The 24,391-nt window shown below is 46.7% G+C and overlaps 1 protein-coding gene across 11 annotated transcripts in view; it reads right to left on the reverse strand.

Annotated features, from left to right (window-relative positions):
- Positions 1-1,431: 1,431 nt before the first annotated feature.
- Positions 1,432-24,391, reverse strand: part of RALY (RALY heterogeneous nuclear ribonucleoprotein) — an 83,382-nt gene continuing 60,422 nt past the window's right edge. For 4 of the 11 annotated variants that reach the window (XM_059039083.2, XM_067013296.1, XM_067013295.1 and 1 more), the window contains 8 exons: positions 9,170-9,434; positions 7,997-8,069; positions 7,761-7,808; positions 5,554-5,723; positions 4,727-4,840; positions 4,306-4,520; positions 2,996-3,044; positions 1,432-1,790 (listed from right to left, as the gene is read on the reverse strand). In XM_059039083.2, the coding sequence (XP_058895066.1) occupies positions 3,000-3,044; positions 4,306-4,520; positions 4,727-4,840; positions 5,554-5,723; positions 7,761-7,808; positions 7,997-8,069; positions 9,170-9,425 (921 nt within the window). In that variant the 5' untranslated portion in view covers positions 9,426-9,434 and the 3' untranslated portion in view covers positions 1,432-1,790; positions 2,996-2,999. Of the gene's footprint in view, positions 1,791-2,995; positions 3,045-4,305; positions 4,521-4,726; positions 4,841-5,553; positions 5,724-7,760; positions 7,809-7,996; positions 8,070-9,169; positions 9,435-11,120; positions 11,222-24,391 lie in introns of those variants that run through there. The other 7 variants (XM_067013299.1, XM_067013300.1, XM_067013298.1 and 4 more) reach the window with 3 other exon arrangements.

The raw sequence follows: 24,391 nt of genomic DNA on the forward strand, positions 1-24,391 counted from the left end.
CAGGGTCACAAACCTTACTGGCAGCAGTAAAAGGGGGAAAGCATTAGCTCACAATCCAGGAAACCCATTGGCTATGATAGTCCTTCAAGAGGGCTGCTAGGATCACAATCGATGCTTTGGGCAGAATCTGGTATCACATTTCTTCATGATCTCCTTTTGTTTTTCAGAGATTGGAAAGAAAAATGAAAACTATTGAGCAATGCAATGGGAAATGTCTTTTCTGGTCTCACACAGGGAGGATGGGCAGGTATATGCAGGGTTTTCTGGATCTGAAACTCTCAACTGAGGGGCCCAACTGTGAGCTTTCTTAGCAACTGAAGTAGTTCAGGGGCTTTTCCAGGGCGCCAAGTTGGGGAATCCCATTTTTACTGTGTCCCGGATATTTCCTGGTGCCAGGGTGATAAGACAGGGCCTCTGGGTAGGGCAGATGCTTCCAACTCTGGAAAGGTTCTTCCCTGCTCTTCTCATGGCCTCTATGCCTGGCATACTAAGGAAGCCCATGGCCCATGCTGTTGTACCTGTCCCCCAAGCTCTGAAAAGTGAGTGCCTCAGTAAAGCATACTGAGTAGTCGTTGTAGAGTCTGGAAGTGTTATTACAGTACAATGGGCGCACAGCACTAAGCTCTGGGGACACAGAACACAGTGCCAGCCTTCAGTGTGATATTTACCAGGCACCAAAATCCCTTTGGACTTTGCCCAAGTTCCAGTCCAGGGCAGCAGAGGGGAACATGAAGACCTAACCATGTATGCAAGTGGGTCAGCTAGAGCTGGGTTCTGATGTCCTGGGTGCAAGGACAGATTGTAGGTTCAGAGATTGTAGTGGTATGTGCCACCAAGGGCTCTTCAAGGGGATGAGACACTCCCTGTGGACCTAGCCCCTTCCTCTAGACACCCTCTTCATCTCTCCAACTCTCCAGATTGAAATCTTTTGACCAGTTCCAAGGGGCTACTTTTCACTCCAGGTCTGGGTCTCTGACTGAAGGCCTCAGCCTCTAGCCTCTTTCCCCTTGCTGCCCAAGATCCCTGTGAAAAAAACAGTGTCCTAAACCAAGACACAGAAGGGGAGGAAGTGGCGAGTTCTAGAACCATTTTAGAGCTGGGAAACACCAGACTTAGAAACTAAGGCCTGGACCTACCACTGCCTGACCAAGTGGATCAAAATCGCTTGGCACTTCTACCACAAAGGTGCTCTCGTGGGCACTGGCACATCTGACCCTCCCGAACAACCCTACTGGGCATTTTAATCCCCATTTTAGCCATGGAAACTAAGGCCCAGACAGATCAGTTTCAGGCACCCTAGACAATGCTCTCTCTGGCAGGGAGGAGTGAAGGAGGGAACAGAAGTGGGTGTAGTAGACCTGCTTTCTGGCTGGACAGGAGGGCCAGGGTACCTTCATGAGAAAACACAAACCATCCCATCTCAGAGCAAACTGGGATCCAATCTCTTTATTGTCAGGGTCCCCTCCCTGTGGGCACCCCCCCCCCCAAACCTATAGAAAAACTCCGAGCCTGGGAGTGTCCTGGGGAGGGGAGGCAGAGTGTAGGGAAATTCTGTGCTCTGCCCTCTGGCCTGGGCAGTGCCAACAGGGAGGGAGGGTACATGAGAAGAGGGTGCTGATAACTCCACCTGCAGAGAATGTGGCACTGGCTGGGACGAGGGAGGGAGGTGGTGCCTGCTGCCAGCTCTCCTCTGGGACCCGCTGGGGGTGGTTATCCAGGGGTGGGTACCCAACTTGAGGCCTGGTACAGTGTACGCCCTTCTCCTGCTGGTGGCCATTGCTCCTGTCAAACTGAGAAAGAGACACAAAAGAGAGACTAAGGCTGAGAGGAAGAGCCCCTTCGTGCTCTTGATAACAGGGGGTGAGAAGAAGAAAGAGTGGAATGGTGTTTGCTGTTTGCAAACAGAGATACGCCTGCGCTCTGGCTCTGGACTCATAACTTTCTGGCCATGAAACCTTGGGTGAATCTTCCCCTTCCCTAAGCCTCAGTTTCCCCACCTGAGTCCCCAGCACCTCTCCTGCAAACTGGCTTAACAAGGTAAAACTTAGCCTCCCAGGTAAAACAAACCACGAAGATTGCCTCAACTTAAATGTATGGTGGAGCATCTCATAGCATGAATGTGTCATGCGTACAGACACCTCTGTTGTTTGAGGCCTTCCTCCACCCAAGCCTGTCTTACTCTGGAAACGGCCCCCAAAGGAATGGGGCAGAGTATGGGCAGAGCTGCTGTGGCCTGGTTTCCCTCTAGGGTCGGGTAGAGCAGGGTGGTAAATACCAACCAGAGAGTGAGCTTTGAGGCCCACACCACTGGGTTCAAATCTAGGCTCCACCAATTACCACATGGGGATCTTGTGAGATATGTGGCATCTCCCTGCCCCCTTCAGTGCCTCAGTTTCTACATCTGTTACACTGGCACGGTCACAACCTTGTAGGGCTGGGGTGCACAGGGCATTTCCTCCTGACAGGATCAAATCTCAGCCCCTAAGTCTGGCATAATCATCACCCTCTGATGATGAGCAGCTCCCTCTCCCCACTGTGCAGAGCTGGGACTGCAGCCACAGGAGGCTCCTGGACATTACTCACACACGAGGACTGCCAGCATTCTGTGCCTCTGATAAGGGTGTGCCCTCAGACGCTTCTCCCTCAATCCTCAACAGGCTCAGCTACACATCACCTCTTCCACCACACCCCTCTTTGAGCCCCTGGCTCTCCAGTCCCTGTTATCCTGCTCACACTGGGTGGTAATGGTTTGTCTTCCTCCACTAGACTCGGAGCTCTTTACAAGTGGAGACAGGTAGTGTGGCTCCGAGTATTCTGAGGGAGCTCCTGTTGGGCGGACCTGGCTAGCCCATCCACGGCTGCCTGCTCTGCAACCCACCAAGCCCCTACCACAAATGGGCATGGCAGGATGTCTGGGGACGACACAGCCTTCATTGCTGGGCACAGCACTACCCTGCCAGGTCTACTCCACCACTCCCCACCAGGACCCCCGTACCTGCTTACTGCAAGGCCCCATCCTCCGCATCTGTGTCCTGGCTGTGCTCCTGATAGGGAGGAGACAACAAAGGACCACATATCACTCACTGCAAGCTCTGTCCTACCCTGGGGCCCAGAGCACATATGGAGGCCACACTCAGAAAAGGGGAGGGACAGCCAAAAGCAATAACCATGGGAGCAGTGTAACTAAAGGCTGGCTTGGGATCCCAACAGGGTAGTCTGAAGGCCCCGCAGGAGAGAAAGGACCAGTCAAGGAAGTTCTAGGTGTGCCGGGGGGCACATGCTTCATAGAAAGACCTTCTTAGGTTGGAGTGGACTGAAAGCCTAGTCGACTGGTGAGCTCCCCATCTTAGGAGCATCGAAGCCTTCATTAGGGCCTCTATGGAGACTACTATGCCTGAAAGAGTAAGATGGGGTATCAGGCTAGGTTTAAATACGAAGAGACAAGCTGGGCACGAGGAAGACCTCTCAGCTGTTATGGCCATAAGTCCATCTGTCCTCACACCAGAACCCAGCCATGTGGAGAAAGTTCACAGACCTGCTGAAGTCTAGGCTCCAATCCTGGCTCAACCCTTACTTACTAGCTACAATGCCCTGGGCAAGCTACTTGACTCCTTTGAGTCTCAGTTTCTTCATGGTGTAAAATGTGATAAGAGTAATACTTTGCAGAGTTCAGGGCTGCTGTTAAGGTTAAATGAAGTTAAAAAGTGTGAACTACAGGGCCTGGTGCTCAGTGTTAGCTAACTGAGTACTAGGCACACAACAGACATCTTATAGACTCAGAATCCGGTCTACTTTCCCACTTAATATGAGCTCCTTGCCTCAATCTGAAGAATTCCAATAACAAACAGAGAGCTCACTCCCTCTTGAGACAGCCTGTTTTCATTCTGAGGCAACAATGGCTTTTAGAAAATCCTCAGGTGGAGTAGATACCCACACTCTCTGTGGCTTCCCCAGGCAATCCCCCTCGTGCTCCCTGGAACTCTGCAGACCATGTGTGTTTCCTTGAGTCCGTGACTCTTCCCTTCTCCGACTCATGTAGAAGACAGAGTCTAGAATGGGCCTTAGGCTAGAGAGAGGTCTGCCCCAGTCCTCAGTGGGATTTCTGACTTGCAGCTGAAATAGCTAAGTACTCCCTGTTTGTTCCCCCCTCTTCCTCACAGGACTAGAATCCCCGGGAAGGAAGGAGGGAGCTCATAGGGCAGCCAACCAGCTCAGAGGTTCCCCCTCTCCCTGCGGCCCTCCTGCAACCAAGGGTGCAAAGTCCAGTCCCAGTCCCAATTCCCCTGACCCCCCGCATGCCCTCACCAGCTCTTCCTCGCTGTGTGTTAGCAGCCCCTCCTCATCACCGTCGTCTCGAGCCTGTGCTTCTCCCTGGGGCGTGCCTGCCTCAGGAGCTGCGTCCTCTTTGGGGGCTGGTGGCCGGCTGCTGATAGCACTACTGCCACCGCCACTGCCACTGCCGATGCCGCTGCCACTGCCACTGCCACTGCCGCTGACGCTCTCGCCCTTCTTTTTGCCATCTTCAGGCGGAAGTGGGGGACGGGGGGAATAAAAATCAACTTGGGGCAGCTGCCCGGGGTAGTACCTTAGCTGAAGCTAGGCCTCAGCACAGTGGGTCCAGGTGGGATTGGAGGCCACAGTCCCTCTCTGCCCCATGCGCCGTCCTCCCCACACTCTGCCCTGTGCCCCTGGCCACTGATCTGGGCAGCAACCCTTGGAAGCTGACCTGGATTGGCCTTCTGCTCCTCGGCAATCTGCTCCAAGCGACCCAGCAAGGCATCGATGTTGGACTTGATCTGGGTCAGCTCTGTCTTGATGGCCTGCAGCTCACTGCTCTTTACTGAGAGTGGAGGGAGTACAGGGATGTCACCTAAGGGCTGGCAGCTTGACACTAACACAAGACCCTAGCCCCATTCTGTCAACTAGGAAGACAGGCCAGTGGCAGAAACTATTCTTGTCCACAGTCTTTTTCTGGCAAGGGAAAAGGCCAGAGCTGCCTGTGGCTTCCCCCTGAGACTTTCTGGAGGCCCTTCTGAACCTGGATCTCCCCCACCATCCCTGACCCCTCCAACTCTGAAAGGGACTGGGGATGGATAAGAATGGAGGTGTGTGGTATGTACCTCTGTGTGCACCTGAGCAAGCATGTGTCTTTGCTTATGTTAGAGAGTGGTATCTCTCTTTCAAGGTGTGTAAATGTGAGTGTTTTACAATCAGATTTCCTGAGTGCCTGACCACGTGTGCACACCTGAATGAATGTGGAGTAGCGAGCCTGTGTGGACCTGTCCTTGTGCTTACTAAAGGAAAGATGACACCATTTCCTCACTGGGCTCCATGTCACAGCACTGGACTCTGTGCCTAACCCAAGACCCTCCTCCACAAATGTTGGTCTTTTCCTCTTAGAAATGCATGAAAATACTCACTTGGTTGTATTAGAGCTGCAGAACTGTGGGAGATTTGTTCCTTTATCTATTTTCCAATGTAAAAAAATGTGATTCTATTATTTTGCTAATGACAAAAATAAAAATTACCTAGGAAGAAGATATAGTCACTCACACTTGATCTTGGCTGAGCCGGTGGTGGTGATGGCTGTGGAACGGGCAAAGAGCTTGACAGGTATGGTGGTTTTGACACGTCGGACCAAGGGGACTGTGACCCGGGGTCGCTTCACAGGGACTGCCCTGGGCACTGGCACTGGTGACAGGCGGCCCCGATAGTCGAAGAGCCTGTGAGAGCAAACGGGCCAGAGGCTGCAGCATGGCCTGTGGCCACCAGGGGGCACTGTGACCCTAGACCAACACGTGTAGGGCTGGTGAAGGAAGGGCTAGGTAGCCTGTACTACATACCTCATCCTGCTCCCAGTTAAGTCCTGAGGGTGAAAAGGAAGGGCTTTCTGGACCTCAGTGACCTTACTACATCCACCTTTCCTACCATTCAAGCTGGGTAAGAGCAGGGGAGGTGACAGGTGGTAATGGTTATAGCCCCATTCAACAGAGGAGCAAACTGACAACAGCCCCAGAAAGGAGACTTCCCTAGATCACCCTGACACCCAGTCCTGCTCTATTACCTGACCTACTTCTGCTCAGTCAACTGTACCCCAAGCTCTGGTCAGAGTTTGCAAATCTCCCTAAAGCAGTACAAATCCCCAGCTGGAAACAGAGGTGAGGGAGTGAGAGTCAATCCCTAAGCCTGCCTAAGCCTCAGTTTTCCCATCTGCCTAGTGAGGATGGCTACCCCAAACTGTGCCCCCCACATCCCCCAAGGCTACTGTGAGGGTAGAGCATGAGAGAACTTGGTTAAAAACGAACATCAGAAGCTGTGATAGGTGAAGGGCCAGGGTACCGAGACCCTCAACTCAGGGGCCTATGACCTCAGAGGCATGAGGCTGGAGTCCAAGCCCCTTTCCTCATTCTGGGCCCCCAGTCACCCCATCCTTCTCACTCAACTTTGGAGATGGAGGGGCAGGGGGCCCAGTGGAGTATCAAGGTTAGGCAGCTCAGTCAGACGCTCTATATCAGATAGTATGCTGCACCCCCGACGCCATCACCCAGCCCTTTCCAGGAGGGCTTCTCTTCCTCATCAGGCAGAAACTCAGTAAGCCAAGTAGGGGTTTCTCCCACCTCTGCTGCTGCTACCACCTTTCTGCACGGAACAGCAGCCACAGCGCTATACTATGGAATCACTTTCCTGATGACAGCCAGGTAACCTGCCATCACTAGGCAATTCAGTGCCCCATGCCTTGGTACTCCTTTGTTTAGGGAACCCCTACCCTGGGGTGGTGATGGCTGGAGATGGAGAGTCTCTGGGACTGCATCCAGTCCCAGACCCTGCATTTCTGCCCCTAAGGGGAGGGGGCGGCTCTGGCCTTGGTCAGAATCACTGAACCACAGAATCCCAGAGCTGGAAGAGCCCTGAGGGATCACTTGGTACAAGCCCATTTCAGACTGGGAAGGGATTTGCCCAAAGTTGTGTAATCTATTCAGTGGCAGAGCTGAGATTAGCACCCAGGTCTTCTGACTCCCAGGCTAGGGCACTTTCCACTACATTGCACTGTCTCCTGAAACCACTCACAGGTGAGAAAACTGAGGCTCAGAGAGGTCTGTTCTTCCGGGACAGCCTGGGGCAGGCTGAGAGGGAGGGAGGGAGGGAAGGAGAGAAGCAGGAAGGAGGAGAAGCTTGGGCCAGCCCCCACCATGATTTCCACAAGAATGTGGCTGGTGCCATGGATGATGGGGTCTGGGTAGGCTTGGTGGTGGGCCACAGCCTACCAGGGAGTAATTCAGACCTCCAAAGGACTGCTGGCCTCTTGGCTATAAATATAAGGCTAAGAAGCTCAGACTGAGCTCTGAGGTTCCTTCAGCTGGCTGGGCACCTCAGAAAGGTAAGGAAATTGAACAGCAGAAGTGTGAGGGCTCAAATTCCCTGCACCTGGCCCTGTACCTGTTTTGTATTCCAACTTGCTACATTTATAGGTCCCCTGGCTGTCCAGTGGCATTGAGTCCCACCCCAGGATTAGGAGGGGGAGGGGCGGTCAGAGAGTTGGGAGACAGTGTGGGCTGGGGAGAGCTCTGGCCTGGGCACCTATAGAACTGGACCCTAGTCCCAGCTCTGCCACTATCTTGCGGAGCAGCCTTGGGCAGATGCCCGTCCACAACTCTGGGCTTCAGTTCCCACTTTGAGGACTGAGTGGGCTGCACCAGCAATCTCTCAGGACCCTTCCAGCTTGGCTGTTTTATGCCTGGGCACGCCTCTCCCCCGCTCACCTGTCGTAGAAGTCGTCCCGGTAGTAATCATAGGCAAAGCTGTAGCCACTGGGGAAACAAAGGGGAGAGGGCCGGGGCTTAGAGACGGCCACTCAGCCCACTCTTTGCAGGCCCTCATCTCCAAACACCTCCCCAAATTCTAGGCTTGGCATACTGTCACCACCAGTGTTTACTCCCCCTGTGGAAAGAGGAACCAATCCCACCCAGAGACAGACAAACAAGACAGAGCGCCCCACCTGTATATGGCAGATGCTGCTCTCTTTAGCCCCTTGGGTCTGTTGGGCTTTGGTTCTCCAGCCATGTTGATGTCTGTATGGAAGGAGGAGGCAGAATCAGATGCTGACAGGATATCAGCACCCATACACATATCACCCTCATGCATATGGTGCAGCAATTTATGTGTTTACATGAGATACACATGGACTTCACTCACTAACATGGACAACAGAGGTCTTCACAAATTAGACTCATACCCACACATCACATGCATATAGTTGTTTATATATTCATATACATTCAGATACATGCATGCATGCTTACGATCACACACACACACACGCCACATACATCAAATTATATGCATTCTCAAGTACACTCACATAAACGCATACATCAGACACACTTCCTCACACATACTTTCACATATCCAGGAAATAAGATCACACACTCTCAACTACACTCAGACGTGGCTCCAACATCCTATGCTTAACTGCCCATATGCAAATGAGCCAATGCACATTTACACAAACCTTCTACCAAACATCTTTATGCCTAGAGCAGAGTCCAGCAAATGTTAGGACCTCAATACATATTTGGTAAATGAATACATGAATATCTGCTTACACACTCAAGTATATTCTGATACACACATAACTCTACATATATACATGTAGTAAGGTATGTGTCCACATATTCTCCACATGTTCAGTTACATCCACATACCACATATTCAGGAATACATATCCTTCTCAAACATACACAAATACACTGAAGTATGTGAACATATACAACCACTATACAGGCTCCAAGGTAGGCCTCCAGCACAGCCACATCTCATGTACATAACACCGAGACCAAGAGCACCTGCTTTGCCTTATGCTCCCACCCCCTCCTCCTGCCTCTCAGAAAGGGTTCTAACCTAAGCCAAATGCAGCCCAATGTAAGAGGCTGTGCTAGTCCACTCTGTTCCCTTTCTCTGGGCAATCTGCATTTTAACTGGAACCCTTACACTGTGAAAGCAGGGACAGAAGTGTTTTCCTGAAACTTCTAAAATTTTCCCATACAGGCACTGATCTTATAGTGGGTGACGGTTGGAGAAGACAGAAAAGAGGATAAGAGGGAAGCTAAAGAATGCAGGTCAGCACCCGCCCAGGAGAAATCCAGGGGCAGGGCCATGGAGAGATGCTTACCTAGGGTCTGCCCAGCCAGCACTCGTCCATTCTCTCCCAGCACAGCTGCCCGGGCATGGCGCTCATTGGCATACTGGACAAAGGCATAGCCCTTGTGCACAGAACAACCGGCCACACGGCCATACTTGGAGAAGATGGTCTCCACATCAGACTTCTTCACCACAGCTGTGTTGAGGTTTCCGATGAAAACCCGAGAGTTGATGGATTTGGGGTCATTCTTGTTGGTTACATTGCTTGTCTGGATCTTCAAGGACATGGTGGCTACCTGAAGAAAGAAAGCCACTGTGAGGCTGGGAACCCGGGTTGGGCTCAAGGGCTACCCATGGCCCACAACCTGACTAAACTGGATTGCTCTGTGCCTTCCTACACACACACCCCTACAGCATCCAGTTTCCCCATTTTTGTTCATTTCACAGGCTGCTGACCTCATATAGGTGCTTTACATATGTTCTGTCATTTGGTACTGACATGATAAGCAGAATCAGAACATTTTATAAGGGAGGAAATGCAAAGTCAGAGGTCACAATGCTAGTGAATAACAGGACAGGGATTTGAACCCTGGTCTGCTTGACTCAATTCTTCTCTTTTAATTGAGGTTACACATTGGTTTATAACATTACATAAGTTTCATATGACTCCAATTCTTTCAAATCCACTCTTTCTTTAATGTTTATCTCAGGTGCTACCCCTTGCAGGATCTAAAGTTGGAGATCTTTCACAGCTTTTCTTCTGTTCCTTCAATGTAGAACCGTGGTAAAGAGGTCACATGGCAAATGCAAGTAATGTTTGCTCTAAAACAACATCATATTAAGAAAATTGCTCAGTCTGATCCAGACATGGATCATGGCTGTCTTTATTAGAACCAGCCATTTCGAAAAAAGTGAGCTAAACCTCACTGAGCACTCACTGTGAGCTAAGGGTGGCATCCAATATTGAATAATTCCAAGACTCCATGAGTTCGACAGATGAGTGGATAAATTAGATGTGGCCCATATATACAATGGAATATTACTCAGCCATAAAAAGGAACGAAATTGAGTTATTTGCAGTGAGGTAGATGGACCTACAATCTCTCATACAGAGTGAAGTAAATCAGAAAGAGAAAAACAAATACTGTATGCTAACGCATATATATGGAATCTAGAAAAATGGTACTGATAAACCTAGTGGCGAGGCAGGAATAAAGATGCAGACATAAGAGAATGGACTTGAGGACACAGCGGGGAAGGGGAGGCTGGGACGAAGTGAGAGAGTAGCACTGACATACATACACTACCAAATGTAAAATGGATGGCTAGTGGGGAGCTGCTGCATAGCACAGGGAGATCAGCTCGGTGCTTTGTGATGACCTAGAGGGAGGGGATATGGGGATATATGTATACTTATAGCTGATTTACCTTGTTGTACAGCAGAAACTAATACAACATTGTAAAGCAATTATACTCCAATAGAGATGTAAAAAATTTAAAAAAAGACTCCATGAGTGTTATCATTATCCTTCATATTTTACCAAAACCAGACTCCAACAAGTTCATTAACTAGCCAGGAACAGGCATTCAAACCCAGGTCGTTGATCCCTAAAGCCCATTTCTATCAAATTTATCACTCTCCTTCCCAGAGCTAAATCCACTTTAAATACAGTTGACCCTTGAACAACAATGGTTTCAACTGCATGGGTCCACTTTTATGCAAATACTTTTCAACAGTAAACACAATACTGCATGGTTCCCATGGTTGGCTGAATCCACGGATGCTGAAGAACTGTGGATGTGGAGGGGGCTGACTGTAAATTATACTCCAATTAACCCCTGCATTGTTCAAGGGTCAACTGTACAACAGTAAGTCAGCACATTTATCTGAGAATTGTTTTTAATAAATTAATTTTTTAGAGTTATCCATTTTACACTTACTATTCAAGTTCTATCCTCTTTGCTTAGAGATGATACTATACCTGCTCTTTGCTCTCTATATTCAGGCAGTGTTTTTCACCCAAAAGGGCTGTACAATTCTCTTCTACTCCCCTTCCTGGACAGGTTATAATCTTGGCACAGGCTCCAAAGGGAAAGGGAAAAAAGGAAGCTCAATTTCAGTAGGAAAGGCCTATGTAAGCCTTGGCAATTATACTTCCTGGCCATCTTCTGCTCACGGGCATGGGTTGGTGCAACTCCCTTTTGGAACACTTCTATCTTAAAACCTGACCCTAGAGTTATTGCAGAAGGTGGTGAAGAACCACCAGGCAGTATGCATAAAATCTCTCATCAGCTTAGGCTAACCATAAACACCTGACAATTTACCTAATATTTTAGGGCAGAGGGGGTTTCTTTTTAGTGAATTAGAGAAGAGCTGAGTATAAGTTGGGATATCTGTATCTTTTGTCCCACTAGGGTAAAAAGACCCTTTTCTCCTCAATGCTCCCAGCTTAGAAGTTAGCACTTTCTGACCAGCAGATGGTACTGTTTGCAAGGAAACCATACACTGGACCTGAGACCGATTCTGGGGAATAACCTGCTCCTATCATGGGCTTGCAGTAGCAAGGATATACTGGGATCAAGTGTGTCATCGCAGGTAAAGGCTGAGGGCTGAGAGGGCACTGCTACTGATGAAGGAGCTGGTGCCAGTTTTGGAGCTGGCGTGGGAAGACAGACTCTTCTGTTACTCAGTTTGCCTTTGAATCCAATCACCAACATTTATAAAGCAGTGAGGGACACAAAAGAGATTGCCCGTGAAAACACTTAACACACTGCCCATATGCAGAAAGAAATGCTCGATGTATGTCGGTTCCCCATTCCTCACAGTTCTCCGACAATCCCTCTCCTACCTGGATGACAAGCCATTCAAAGGTTAATTCCTTGTGCATCCATGGGTATAACAAGAAATTTGTGGGGCTCCTCCATGGGCATCAGATAACTCTCTCCTTTGAGCTATCTCCAGAGCTATCTCCTAGAGACAGCTCAAAGTCACGAAGTTTTGGCCCAGGGAGATGCTACCTGCTTTGGCTGGAGGGAGCCAACCAGGTCAGGTGTGTGGACCAAGACAGAAAGAAGAGAAGGGCGGATGACGGTTCAGAGATCTACTGATGACTGCTGGCTCTGCCACGGCCCTGGCAGGGACATGACCATCGCTGGGTTCCCTCAGACTGCTTCCTGTTCAGTAGTGTTAGTGAGCTCTAACACTACTGAACAGGAAGCACTGCTGAGCACCTGTGCTTGGTGCTATAGTGGGATCAGCATTCACTCCTTGGCTGGTGAGCAAAGTCCTTTGGGTTTGCCTCTACCCAGTCTTTTCTCTCATCACCTGGGGTTTGGGACAATGTATATAAAAGGCCTTTGCAAACTGTGAAGCTCTTTATAAGATCTAAAAGTTACTCTGACTAGTTGAACATCTCTGTTCTACTAATACTGCCATTTCTGGGCTCATTCTAGATGAGGGTCAAGGTCAGACTGGAGCACATTCTGTACAATGCCAAGGAAAAGCAGTCAGAAGCCATGTCACATGGGGGTCAGTTTTCTGATCTGTAGAGAAGACACTTAGGAAATATATGTATGTGGCTGCCCTGTACTGCCAAGGAGAAATGTCTGCCTGAAGCATGCTCCAGGAACCTAACTGCTGTATTCCCCAACCAAATAGCTCCCAATCTGCTTTCAAGGCCTGCACACTCTTCAGAGGGCAGGCCGTGCTGCTGTTGTGCATAATCTCAAGAGGTAGGTATCTCTGGGGGTTCAGAAAAGCTTAAGTATCCACTCACATGTCCATGAAGCTCCTCAAACTGAGGAATGGAGTTGGGGGTACAAAATGAGAAGAAAGTGTGCTCAGACTAGCTCTCCTAGAACTACTAGGTTCAGGTACAGAATCCCAAATTCAGATACAGTCTTCTAGGTTGTTATGAAAATACCAATTTGTTAGCCTCACTTATAAGTTATTACCTTCGAATATTTAGACACATGGTTTGTGGGTCTCCATCTATATACTCTTGTTCTGCCCTGCAAATGTTAGAGGCAAGCTTGACAAAGTTGCACAGTAAATGCTCAATAAACATTAGGGAGGAAGCAGTGAGGATAATATCCCAGAAGGTGGTGAGAAGGGCTAGCTGTGGCCCTTGAGTTGGGGTATGGAAGAGTTGGGGGGACTACTAGAGGCTAGGGTCCCAGGCACCTTTTTCTAGCCTCTGACCCAAACACCCCGGTCCACACACCAACCATCCCCAACTCAATCCTCTCCACACAATTCTATCTTGGCTCTTCCGGGCTTCCCACTAGGTTAGAGTGGGAGCCCTAGAAAATACTGACATCCTATTCAGCAGAAGCTGGTTAACTTGATAAGCTATTTTCCCCCCTGGGCCAAGCTCTGCCTCACAGATTAGCTGTGTAATTGAGAGCAAGGTGTTTGTAGTCCCCAGAGGCTCCATGCTTAGCAATGAGCTAAGGAGAGGTGGGTATAGAGGGGTTGTTCTTGTGCAGGTGGGTGGGCGGGGGTGAGGGGTGGTATTCAAGAACCCAACTTGTTCCCAGAGACTTCTGCAATGTCAGATTAGCAGGGACCTTAGTGAGCATGGAGTTTATATGCCCTTACTCTGAGGAACAGAGGGGAATGGACATGGCCAGGATGCCGTAGCCAGTGAGTAGCAGGGCCAAGAACCCCACGGGTCCTCTGACTCTACGTCTAGTGTTCTTATATTTCATTTTTCCTTCTGGGCTGCTAAGAGACAAGCCCTCAGGACAGTGAGAAGCTTGGAGGAGGCAGTCTAGATACGCTGTGTTTGAGAAAACTGGGGACTGGCTCCCAAATAAATATCTTCACTTTTACCTGCTAAAACAACTGCTGCATAAAAGCTGGGACCTTAAGCTAATTAAAACCCACCAAGAACACAGGCTTTGAAATGGCAATTTACAGCTCAAAGGGATGGGCTGCCTCCTCCAGGCTAATAAGAAAAGAAGAAATCTGGCAAAAAAACAAATAGTTTCCCCCAGATGAAACATTTCAGATGGAAGCTATGTTTTGGAAGAACCAAGCCTGAACATGTGATAAAATGACAGGGCTTTCTTTGTCAAGGCAGAAAAGCCCTAAAAGGTACCTGAACCCCTGAACTTTGAGTAAATGAGCCTCCCAGAGGGGCATCACAATAAGAATAGCCTCTAATTATTGGCTGCCAACTATGTGTCAAGAGACTTTACAAACCTCACCTTATTTCAACAGCCCTATGAGGAGGTAATTTAGATAGGGAAAGAAAACTCAGACAGACCAAGTAACTGGTTAACAGAGCAAAACCAGAACTGGAACCCAGGTCTGTTTGACTCCAAAAACCTATGCATAGAGATGCCTTGGGTACTGATTCCCATGGTGAGAGTGTGTCACCCTGAGCCAGCCACACCCTCTCCTTGGTCCTCCTCGACCCTTTCCCTTTTCTGCTACAATGCCTCATATTTGCACAGGATTTTAGTAAAGAAAGCCCCAGTTTATTTTCTTGAGCCTGACATTGCTAATCCCATTTTATAGATGAAAAAGCTGAGGATCATCAGCAAAGATATGTGATTTACTTAAGGTCTCCCAGTTGGTGAAGGGAGTAGCTAGGAGACTTGAATCCAGGCTTCTTGTTTGACACTCTACATGCCACTGTCTCAACTATTCTAAGCCTATGACTCTGCCTTACCAAACCTCATGCCCTCCCAATGCTGCCTATCAGAACCTAGTCTTCAGCCTGACCTCTGAGGCACTCAACCATCAGAACACCCACGTCTCCAACTCTGTAAATCCTCCTCAGCACTGGATCTCTGCTGCTCTTGGTCCTCATCCCCCCCAACCAGTGCTATCTAGAGCCTCTGTCTGGGCCAGTGCTGCTGGACATCTCCAGCCTTATTCCCAAGCATGGGGATGAGTGGTCATGCTAGCCTGTGGCCAGACCTCTGCCCTTAGATAACCCTGGAGCCATTTGGGTGACTTTAAAGGAAAATAGCTATCAGTGATGGGGAGAAGCCAAGCAATTATACTGATCAGTACCTAGGGCTTCCTTGGTCCAGAGGCTCCTGGTTACCAGGTGGCTAGGGATGACAGAACATCTGTTAATCTCATTAAACTCTCCAGGCCCCAGCTCATTATCACTGCCCAAATGATCATTACTGGCCAGACAGGACTGATTTCCCAAGGAATGCTCTTTAGTTCTTGACCATTCCCACTCCCAAGAGAAATTCTAGTTCCCATCAAGCTGAACACGGAGGGCTCCTGGGATGGCTGGAGAGTTTAAGGGGTCTAGGCTACAGGTCCAGGAGGCTTGGCTCTGCTGCTCTTAGTCATGTGACCTGAGACAAGTCTCATAATTTCTGAGTCTTATCATCCTATTCTGAAAACATAAATAATCTTTTTCCTGATTACCTTTCAAATCTGATATAAAAATCAAATAGGCTAATTGATGTGAAAGTTCTCTGTACATCTGTAACATACTATAAATGAATAGGGGATTATACCTATTTCAATTATTACCCAACTCCTATCCCCTTCACTCATTCAACAATCATTTTTGAGTATTCTCCTCTGTGCTGGCACTGTGGAGGTGCTGGGGAACAGTGTTCACGGGCCTTGTCCTCTACTTGTTTTTAAGAAAGCCTTCTCTCCAGGAACCTGTTTCTTGACTGTTTCCTAATAAGAAAAGAATGCACATGAAATAGCAGAAATAGCACAGGCTCTGCAGTCAGACAGGACTGAGTTCTAATCCCAGTCCTACCACTTAGGAGATATAACCCTGGACATGTCTCTTATCCTCACTGGGCCTCAGGTTCCTCAATTGCAAAATGGGAATTATACCAACCTCCCAGGATTAGTGATAATATTTGTAAAGTGCCCAGTATAATGGATGAGACCAGTAGATATTTACATAAGAAACTCAAATGCCCAATGCCCTATGCAAAGAGATGAATCTAGCTTGGCAGTCTAGATCCTCCACATTCCAGCCCTAATCCTCTTTACCCAGGTTGTCTCCCAATGCAACAACGCTTCACCTGAGAATAAGGGAGTCAGGGGTAGGGGGCCTATGCATGCTCTCTCCCTTGTCCTAGTATCTGGTACCAAACCTAAAAACTTCGTAAGAGTGCCCCCTCCCCATGCCTGTCAAATCACTACTGTATGGGACTCAGAGAGGAAAGAACACTGGCTGGGAGGAGTTCCAGGCTTTGCTGAGGCACTGACCCACCTCTCCGCCACACCATGAGGTCTCTAGTCCTATACTCTAACACTAGAATCAGCATCTGTTAGGCCCTGAGGGGAGACCCCAAAGCAGAAACAGAAGGTAGAGCTGGGGCCTCAGCCATCTCTTCCCACAGTGTGGTTTGAGTATATACTCTACCCTCCCTGCATCTTGCACTCTAACCCTACCCTTGACTGTGGCCTTAGGCTGAGGTTTAGCATCTGTGACAAGCAGCCCATACAGCTATGGAGGGAAAGGCAACAAAGGGTAGATAGGTACAAAGTTGGGCTTACAATCCCCAATACTGAGTTAGAGTTGGGAAAATACAGATGATTGTCAGCTTCTTTATTTTTGCCAGAGGTCATCCCCTCCATCCCCCAATAGGAAGACTGGTCCTGGCTTTGCTGCTGATGTACCACATGACCACGAGTTTGGGAGCATGTGACCACGAAGGGCCCTTCCAGGGTTAACATTACCAATACTTGCTGAGCACTTACTACATGCCAGGAACTGTACTATGTCTTCTGCTATGAAGTAGGTGGTGGTATAGATAGTGTCCATTTCACAAATGAGGAAACTAAGCCTAGTTGGAGCTTAGTCCTACACAAGCTAGGAAATGGCAGAGCTGGGACCAGTCTGTATGAGACAAGGGCTACTGCTCTTAACCTTGGTCCAGAATGGCTTTGTGCTAGGCATGCACTCTACCTGCCAGGAGATCAGTTTCTAACACTTTCTGATCCTTTGGGAAAAAACTCATGGAGCCTTGCTGAGTGCATACTCTCAAGTCCAAGAGCCAATAAGCACTTGCTGTCTGGCGGATGGACTCCTCCCCCTTCCCATAACTCAAGGGGCTGGCTCCTCACAGTGATGTGGCAAGATTAGTCACTGCTTGCCGTTGGTTGATTATAGCTATTCTTTTCTGTAAATGAAGTTTAAAAGTCATCAAAGGGTTTGTCAGCTGTGACTTATGAGGCTCTTTCCCCGCAGGGAAGTCAGGCAGTGACAAATGCCCCTCTTGTTCTGCCATCCATTACAAGGCAGAAGGTGCCATGTTCCAATTACTGGAGATCCCGATGAAGCTCATGGAAAACCCTGCTCCAGGCTGTAGCCATTAGTCAGGCCTGGCAGGGCTGCCAGCAGAGCTGCCCTAGGCCCAGGCCCCACTGGCTAAGCATGGAGTAAGAGCACATTTCTGACTTTGTGAGTCAGACCCTTCCACCCCATACTTGTTTTATCTCTGGTGTGTTTATTCTAGACACATTTCAAAAACGAGTAAAAACATGGGCATTGTGTGGGCTGTCTCAAAAGTACCCAGAAACAAGACTGCTTAAGACAAACAGACATGTGGAAATAAGGTCATGCTGCCGGTAGAGTAGGTGGGGAATATGATGCTCAAGAGTGAAGAGGATAAAGTACCTATGATGTTCAGAGTAGAGACTGAAAGAACCCTTAGAGATCACCTAGTGTAATCAATTGCCTCAGTACTCAATACCCATTTATATGCGAAGCCCTCTCCACCTAAATGCTGGGGAACCAAAAATGAATAAAACATAATCCCTACCACTGAGGGTAGATGAGATCATTAAGGTTTAAAGAAGTGACTTGCCCAAGGTCACAAAATAAGTTAGGATCAGTGACTGAATGAGAAAGCAGGTCTCCAGACCTCTAGTGAAGTAGAGAAAGTGGAGTGACAGGGAGCCCTCCTGCATGCCAGGCTTCTTACACAGAACATGGCATAACAGTCAAGAGTGCTAGCTCCCATTCAAATCCCACCTACACACTTATTACAGGGTTTGACTTCAGAAAAGTCCTTCAACCTATCCAAGCCTCGGAACAAAATTTATTTCAGAGTTGTGGTGAGAATTAAATAATACATGTACAATGAACAGTGGCAGGCACATATTAAGTATGCCAAAATATTATTTAACATCAATTTGAGGTAGGTATTATTAATCTTGTTTTACAGACAAGAAGACTGAAGCTCTTTTTCACTTTGTCACACTGAGCCAGTACTTCTCAAAACTACTTGTGGTGAAGAAGCAGTTTTTTGTTGTTTTGCTTTTTAAACTTCCAATCCATTACAGACAAACACATTTGCAAAATACAGTAAGAATGTCAAATTACTGTAAAGGTCTCTAAGCGCTTAGTCTCAATTTCTGTACTAATCACAAACCAGCAAGTTTGCGAACTAGCATCCATCTATGCAGTGGGCTATAATTTGAATAGCACAGCTCTAAACCACGCTCACCCATCCCTGTCAACCTATATAAAAAGCAAAGCAAACAAAAAATAGAGTTTATTTCATTTCTTTCGAGTCCTTTAACCTGATTTCTTGTAGACTTTGGTGTTAAGACTATAAAAAACTATCCTAGTCTTTTTCCTTTCTTCTCAAGAAAGAGAGAAGAGGATGAAAGCCAATGATGAGTTCAAGGATTTGCCACCAAATGCTGTAGGTGATTTATCTTGGTCATCTGCTCTAGATCATGCTATATCCTGCAAGCCAAGATATCTAGGCTTAATGAGGACTAACACCTTCCTGAAGCCTGGTGATCTGAAAAGAAGGCATGTGCCTGAAGAGGCTAGTACTTCTAGACCCTCTCTCCCCAGACTAGAGGACATGAGGAAACCAGCCAGGAAGGGGAAGCATGTTGTAACTCTTCTTTTTGGTATTTCTAATTTTCAATCTTGTATCACAGCTATTTACACAGTAGCCTTCTCTCTCCCTCTAGGGAGTTTACTGACAGCAAGATGGATATCAGATTCATTCTTGAATGCCACTGTACACCCAAGAGTGTGACTAGCTGGGGCAGATGAGTAGCTCTTAACCAGTGTGCCAAGACATAATAATGTACCTTGAATCTTCCAGGTGCATGGCTAAATTTTCATCAGTGTACAAAACTTCTTTTTGTTCTAACTGAGCTAACAGGGTAGTACCATTTTTCAGCACAACCCAGAGCTGAGTGGGCATATGACATGGTGTATAGAGAGGTACAACCTGTTGCTGTGAACAGGGTGCTGCCATCAAGCAGGAATCAAAGCCTAAATGTACACTGCCATGTGAGAGGCCATGTAATATGGTCAAGAGAGTAACCTCTGAAGCCAAATGCCTTCATTCTGCCACTGAACTAGCTGTATGACATGATCCTCAGTAAGTGTCTTAAGTTCTTTATGCTTCAGTTATCTCACCCATAAAATGGGGGTAGTGATACATATCTGTAGGGTTGCTAGAGGACAAAACAATCTAATTTATGTTTAAAACAATGTCTGGCACATTAGAAAGTATGCTGTTTTTAAAAATTTTTTTTTATTTATTTTAACATCCTTATTGGAGTATAATTGCTTTACAATGGTGTGTTAGTTTCTGCTTTACAACAACGTGAATCAGTTATACATATACATGTTCCCATATCTCTTCCCTCTTGCATCTCCCTCCCTCCCACCCTCCCTATCCCACCCCCTCTAGGCGGTCACAAACCACCTAGCTGATCTCCCTGTGCCATGCAGCTGCTTCCCACTAGCTATCCACCCTACGTTTGGTAGTGTACATATGTCCATGCCACTCTCTCACTTCGTCACAGCTTACCCTTCCCCCTCCCCATATCCTCAAGGCCATGCTCTAGTAGGTCTGTGTTTTATTCCCATTCTACCCCTAGTCTCTTCATGACATTTTTTCCCTTAGATTCCATATATATGTGTTAGCATACGGTATTTGTTTTCCTCCTTCTGACTTACTTCACTCTGTATGACAGACTCCAGGTCCATCCACCTCACTACAAATAACTCACTTTCATTTCTTTTTATGGCTGAGTAATATTCCATTGTAGATATGTGCCACATCTTCTTTATCCATTCATCTGTTGATGGACACTTAGGTTGCTTCCATGTCCTGGCTATTGTAAATAGAGCTGCAATGAACATTTGGGTACATGACTCTTTTTGAATTATGGTTTTCTCAGGGTATATGCCCAGTAGTGGGATTGCTGGGTCATATGGTAGTTCTATTTGTAGTTTTTTAAGGAACCTCCATACTGTTCTCCATAGTGGCTGTATCATTTTACATTCCCACCAACAGTGCAAGAGTGTTCCCTTTTCTCCACACCCTCTCCAGCATTTATTGTTTCTAGAGTTTTTGATGATGGCCAATCTGACTGGTGTGAGATGATATCTCATTGTAGTTTTGATTTGCATTTCTCTCATGATTAATGATGTTGAGCATTCTTTCATGTGTTTGTTGGCAATCTGTATATCTTCTTTGGAGAAATGTCTATTTAGGTCTTCTGCCCATTTTTGGATTGGGTTGTTTGTTTTTTTGTTATTGAGCTGCATGAGTTGCTTATAAATTTTGGAGATTAATCCTTTGTCAGTTGCTTCATTTGCAAATATTTTCTCTCATTCTGAGGGTTGTCTTTTGGTCTTGTTTATGGTATCCTTTGCTGTGCAAAAGCTTTTAAGTTTCATTAGGTCCCATTTCTTTATTTTTGTTTTTATTTCCATTTCTCTAAGAGGCGGGTCAAAAAGGATCTTGCTGTGATTTATGTCATAGTGTTCTGCCTATGTTTTCCTCTAAGAGTTTGATAGTGTCTGGCCTTACATTTAGGTCTTTAACCCATTTTGAGTTTATTTTTGTGTATAGTGTTAGGGAGTGTTCTAATTTCATACTTTTACATGTACCTGTCCAGTTTTCGCAGCACCACTTATTGAAGAGGCTGTCTTTTCTCCACTGTGTATTCTTGTCTCCTTTATCAAAGATAAGGTGACCATATGTGTGTGGGCTTACCTCTGGGCTTTCTATCCTGTTCCATTGATCTATATTTCTGTTTTTGTGCCAGTACCATACTGTCTTGATTACTGTAGCTTTGTAGTATAGTCTGAAGTCAGGGAGCCTGATTCCTCCAGCTCCATTTTTCATTCTTAAGATTGCTTTGGCTATTCGGGGTCTTTTGTGTTTCCATACAAATTTTGAAATTTTTTGTTCTAGTTCTGTAAAAAATGCCGGTGGTAGTTTGACAGGGATTGCATTGAATCTGTAGATTGCTTTGGGTAGTAGAGTCATTTTCACAATGTTGATTCTTCCAATCCAAGAACATGGTATATCTCTCCAACTGTTTGTATCATCTTTAATTTCTTTCATCAGTGTCTTATAATTTTCTGCATACAGGTCTTTTATCTCCTTAGGTAGGTTTATTCCTAGATATTTTATTCTTTTTGTTGCAATGGTAAATGGGAGTGTTTTCTTAATTTCACTCTCAGATTTTTCATTATTAGTGTATAAGAATGCCAGAGATTTCTGTGCATTAATTTTGTATCCTGCTACTTTATCAAATTCATTGATTAGCTCTAGTAGTTTTCTGGTAGCATCTTTAGGATTCTCTATGTATAGTATCATGTCATCTGCAAACAGTGAGCTTTACTTCTTTTCCGATTTGGATTCCTTTTATTTCTTTTTCTTCTCTGATTGCTGTGGCTAAAACTTCCAAAACTATGTTGAAAAACAGTGGTGAGAGTGGGCAACCTTGTCTTGTTCCTGATCTTAGTGGAAATGGTTTCAGTTTTTCACCATTGAGGATGATGTTGGCTGTGGGTTTGTCATATATGGCCTTTATTATGTTGAGGAAAGTTCCCTCTATGCCTGCTTTCTGCAGGGTTTTTATCATAAATGGGTGTTGAATTTTGTCAAAAGCTTTCACTGCATCTATTGAGATGATCATATGGTTTTTCTCCTTCAGTTTGTTGATATAGTGTGCACGGTGATTGATTTGCATATATGGAAGAATCCTTGAATTCCTGGAATAAACCCCACTTGATCATGGTGTATGATCCTTTTAATGTGTTGTTGAATTCTGTTTGCTAGTATTTTGTTGAGGATTTTTGCATCTGTGTTCATCAGTGATACTGGCCTGTAGTTTTCTTTCTTTGTGACGCCTTTGTCTGGTTTTGGTATCAGGGTGATGGTGGCCTCACAGAATGAGTTTGGAAGTGTTCCTCCCTCTGCTATCTTTTGGAAGAGTTTGAGAAGGATAGGTGTTAGCTCTTCTCTAAATGTTTGATAGAATTCGCCTGTGAAGCCATCTGATCCTGGGCTTTTGTTTGTTGGAAGATTTTTAATCACAGTTTCAATTTCAGTGCTTGTGATTGGTCTATTCAAATTTTCTATTTCTTCCTGGTTCAATCTCGGCAGGTTGTGCATTTATTTCTAATATGCTACTGTTATTAGTATTGTTATTGTTAGAACCCAGAAGAACTTTTTCTTGTGAGTATGACAGGTAGTGAGTTCTACTGTAACATTAATCTAGAGCTGAACTATGATCAAGGAAAGAATACTATCACTGGATGCAATAAATTTTAGTATCTGGAAATGTGCCTTGAACATAAAAGGAATCACGGGAGTAGGCACTCATTAAGTGTTAAATGAATAAAGAAATGAGTATCAAGAGTAAAGCAGTCCCCCAGAGAGTATAACTTGAGAAGGCGGGTGGCAAGAGGCCCCTAAGTGAAGGTTCCCAGAAAGGCCTCTTTGTACCTTGAGGAAGGCAGGTTGTTCTCCCTTTCCAGGCAACAGGGCTGCAAGGGCTGATACTGCAAGAAACCTCTGCTTGCTCACTGTTCGGTATCTCCGATGGAACCTCCACATTCTGTGGCTACTCTATCTGAATAAGGCTGCAGCAGGTTGTGCCATGGTAGTGTACATGTCCCCATTTTCCTATTGGAGGAACGCAGAGAGGGCAGCCTAACCCCTCCCAAGACAGACCTTGCCCCAAGTTAAAATAGTAACAGGGGATTATTAGCTTTGAATTCCTGCTTGCCTGTGGAGTCCCAGGTCCTGAACCCCACTTCCACTAGCTGTGTGAACTTGGGAAGGCACTTCACTTCTCTGAGGTTCAGCCATCCCATCTGTGAAATGGGGATGAAAATACCTGCCCTGCCCACTTGCAGTGCAGGTTGTTGTGAAGGTCAAAGGAGATAACATATGGGAGTGCACTGTTACCTGAGATTGCTACAAAAATGTGGACAGGGATATTCTCTGGGATGGACAGCTCCTGCAGGTCTTCCTAGACAGAGGCACCCTGGCAGTGAGCCAGTTGGCTGGAAGTAGGCAGTAGATGGTGCACAACTTGGCACTGCAGCCAAGCACTGTGCCCCTCAGGTATAAGGGCAGTTGATTAAAATCCTTTCCTGTGAAATCAGTATTTTCCTCATTACAACAATCCTTCTCCTTGAAAACACCTAATGCTACCCCTCACAGTCCCACTAAGGCTTGATCCTGCCGAAAGCATATGCACTGGCATATAAATATATATATTTAATTTCCCATATTCAGACAGGAGCAAAGAAAGCTGACCTCTCTCCAGGGTGCTGATCTAAACACAACTGAGGGCTCTAAGCATCACCCCACAGTGCTGTATGTTTGGCCCAAAGAGGACCACTGAGAATGATGCCACTGTCATAGCCACTCTGTCCCGCTGGTAACAACATTAATTCCACAAATATTGCTATGCTCTGCCTCTTGAGTGAACCACTGAGCAAGTGCGTCCTTGTCTCCTGTTTAAGACCCTTCAGCAGCTTCCCACCACCAAGAATCAAGTCCAACTCCTTAAACGTGGTTTACAAGCCCCTTCACTAGTTAAAGCTACCAAATTCATACACAACAATCCTCTAAGAGATTGTAAGTCACACCCACTTTACAGATGAATAAACTCTAGTGCAGAAAGACAAAGGCAGTTGCCCAAGGTCACACAGTGAGCATGTTGGTATAAACTGAGTTCTTCCTGAAGGGCTAGGTATCAGACCTCAAGTTATAGACTCAAATGTACAACCGCCTTTCTTGGACTAGTCTATATGATGCAATATGGGGATGGGGCATTTATTGCTCAGGTGACCCCTTCAGGGAGCTGCTTAGATAAATGTCCCTTGTTGGAAGCTGCCAATCTGAACTCTCTCACTCCTATAGCTGCAGCATCATTGATAAACTTGGCGTAATGACCAAAATGTTCATTTGCATGTAATATGGTACACGTTTGCATACCTAAGTTCAGGAGGCCCAGCCACCA

The sequence above is a fragment of the Kogia breviceps genome, chromosome 14 (genome assembly GCF_026419965.1).
Source record: "Kogia breviceps isolate mKogBre1 chromosome 14, mKogBre1 haplotype 1, whole genome shotgun sequence".
In the NCBI taxonomy this organism is placed as follows: domain Eukaryota; kingdom Metazoa; phylum Chordata; class Mammalia; order Artiodactyla; family Physeteridae; genus Kogia; species Kogia breviceps.